Raw genomic sequence first — 2,843 nt, 5'->3', positions numbered from 1 at the left:
CCTCAGTAATAACTAATGAGTCACTAACGAGTTCTCAGGTTTTAATTGTAGATTTTTTAACTGAATTAAACTTAAATTGTAAGTTATTGGAATAGAAATGTAATTTATTCCACTTTAAAGCTAATGTGTGTATGTCCGTGTTCTGACGCCGTGTTCTGGTTCCCCGTGTTGTGTGTTCCGCTGCTGTTGAAGGTTCCGCGCAGGGTTTAAGCGAGCGTTCCGCTGGTGTCCCTTCATCACCGTGTCTCACCTGGACGAGCTGGAGCTGAAGTCGGCCCGATTCCAGCGGAACCGTCAGAGCAGCCTGTTCGCTGTGACCCGCCTGGAGTCCAGCATCGACGCACACAGCTCACACACCTCACACTCCTCACGCCGCAAGAGCTCCGCCGCCAGTCGCCATAGCAGCCTCAGCAGCCAATCACGTCTCACCACACGCCTCTCTCTGAACGGCTGTCAGCACACCCCTGCCATAAACACCACGCCCACCTAGTGTCGGCCAATCAGACGCCAGAATCAGAGGGGTTACGGACAGAAATTTGTGACGTGTATAACCGAGACTGAATTACTCAGAAACATCTTTAAAAGTTACTCTACTTCCTGTTAAATAACTTCTTCTTCCTTTTTACTGAGTGTGAGGTGAGTGCAGCACTCTTCTTCTTCTTCTTCTTCTTTCACACATTTTCTTTCTTTTTATAAAAAATAGTTTTTTATAAACTTTATACAGTTTCAGATTAAAGTGGAAACTTTATTTTGGGGAATTTAAGTTCCAGCTGCAGCTGATGATGTCACAGTGTGCGTTAGAGCAACCAATCAGCAGCTTCGCTTCAAATCACCAACTCACACTCAGTGGAACTGCACACACATTACAGTCCTAACACACACTCACTATATCACAGTTCTTTCATCCTTTCTTTCTTTTTTCTTTCTTTGGTTTTTTGTTTTTGTTTTTTTTTTGTCTTGTTGCTTTACGTGTTATTTTAATTGTTACATTTTTTATGCTATTTTACTTCTTGTACCGTTTTTAGTCGACGTACAGCAGAAATTGTACTTAAAACTCTCAAACTCATGACTTTTTTTATCCCAGTGAAGCTCCTCTCTACATTAAAACACAATTTCTGTTTTTTAGCCGTATAGTTATGTCACATAAATTCAACCTTCAGCTTGTAAATGCTCTGAACGTGCCGGTTTTCCCATAAACACATCTCACTTTCACTCGTCAGAAACTGAAATGAGGCTGAAATGTGATTTTATGGATTTTATAATGAAGTCTGTTTGGTTTTGTGGAAATGATCTATACGTAGTGTTCCAGTTCGGCGTGAGAGAGAACAGCGCTGCCTGATTTACTCGTCTGTAGTAGGTTCTGTTCATTCTCACCGTGTTTATGTTCCTCTCAGTGTCCGGCGAGTCTTTACTCTCTCTCTCTCTCTCTCTCTCTCTCTCTCTCTCTCTCTCTCTCTCTCTCTCTCTCTCTCTCTCTCTCTCTCTCTTTAGTCCTGACGTTCACACCAAGTTCTACTGAGGAGTTTAATAACCATATACACACTGTATCTAGCCTGCTTTATATACCTGTATATATATATACGTATCAATAAGAACAACATTCATAACTATTTACTCGTTAGTGTTCTTAGTTTAGATAAACATGTAGCTGCTTTTGTTGCCACGGCGATGCCACATGGCAGCCATGATGGTAAAATGAACGAGTGTCTGATACAAAAAAAATGCATCCTTCACTTTATTTAAATGTCATGTTGAAACATTTCGCCGGTAAACAGACACTCTGTTAAAAATAAATGAAAAAAGTTAGCTAGTTAACAAACATTAGCAAACATTAGCAAACATTAGCTAGCTGGCGACATTACCCTTCTGAATTATTTATGTGCTGAAGTTCAGTTCAGGTTTCTGTTTCGTTACGCCATATTCAGTGATCGCGTGAATTAATGTTGATGTGTCGCATTTCGCTAAAGCGCTACATCACATTTCTAGCTAATGATGCCTTTCCTTTAATTAGCCTGCTAGCTCTGAGTAGCATTTTTAAGCAAACGACTCAGACATGATGAAGAAACTACAAGTCACATATAGCACTATAGCTCGTTTCCTATTAGCTAATAACCAATAACCTGCTAAAGACACACTCAGCTAATGTGTTCCAGATAACAGAGCTTTAATTTTACACTTTATTTCCTAACACACATACACACACACTGCTCACAGTGCATTATGGGTAACATTTAGGGCACTAACTAGACCTCAGGTCTGGAATTCAGTGACGTAAAGCTAGCAGTCATATGCGTTTATAGCATATGCCTTCATATGCTAACTGCTAATTAGCCGTGTTGTTGTGTTTTCTATCTATGAGCACAGACGGAATTGCAGTATTGTGTGTGAAGTGTATGAATGTATAATATCACAGGAAAATGTAGCAAAGAGAATATTCGAGAAATGTTAATATATCTGAACGCATTGTTAGCTTTGATGCTGTTTGTAATACTTCCTGTTTATTACATTTTTATTTTAGATTTAATAATAAAGTTCAGCTGATAATCGACCTTGAGCCTGTCGTGTCGTGAGATTTTGCGGTTCTTCGCTGAGCTTCCTGCTTGGACTCATCTTCGTAGGGAAACTTTCTTATCGAGTTCTACGTAGAACCTTTTTAACACGTTACGCTTCTTGGAGGAAATTAATCAGCAGTAACTCGGCTTCGCGTCGGGACGCGTCACAGCTTCCATCACTGATTATTTTCCCGTAACAGCGTGTTTTATTCCTCAAGGACATTAACATATTAACAGTGAAATATAATTAAACAGGTGACTCTCGCTTGCAAATAAAAGTAAATACTCTTT

At 39.9% G+C, this 2,843-nt stretch overlaps 1 protein-coding gene across 1 annotated transcript in view; it reads left to right on the top strand.

The window, feature by feature from the left end:
- Window positions 1–2,554, top strand: part of LOC113525310 (neuromedin-K receptor) — a 17,208-nt gene extending 14,654 nt beyond the window's left edge. Inside the window, exon 5 of the mRNA XM_053240514.1 lies at window positions 193–2,554. Within this exon, the coding sequence (XP_053096489.1) occupies window positions 193–490 (298 nt within the window). The 3' untranslated portion in view covers window positions 491–2,554. The remainder of the gene's footprint in view (window positions 1–192) is intronic.
- The last annotated feature ends 289 nt before the right edge of the window (window positions 2,555–2,843 follow it).

This window comes from Pangasianodon hypophthalmus, chromosome 16, assembly GCF_027358585.1.
Source record: "Pangasianodon hypophthalmus isolate fPanHyp1 chromosome 16, fPanHyp1.pri, whole genome shotgun sequence".
NCBI lineage: Eukaryota > Metazoa > Chordata > Actinopteri > Siluriformes > Pangasiidae > Pangasianodon > Pangasianodon hypophthalmus.
The sequence above is the reverse complement of the archived record's forward strand: the minus strand, read 5'-3'. Positions and strand labels throughout refer to the sequence as shown.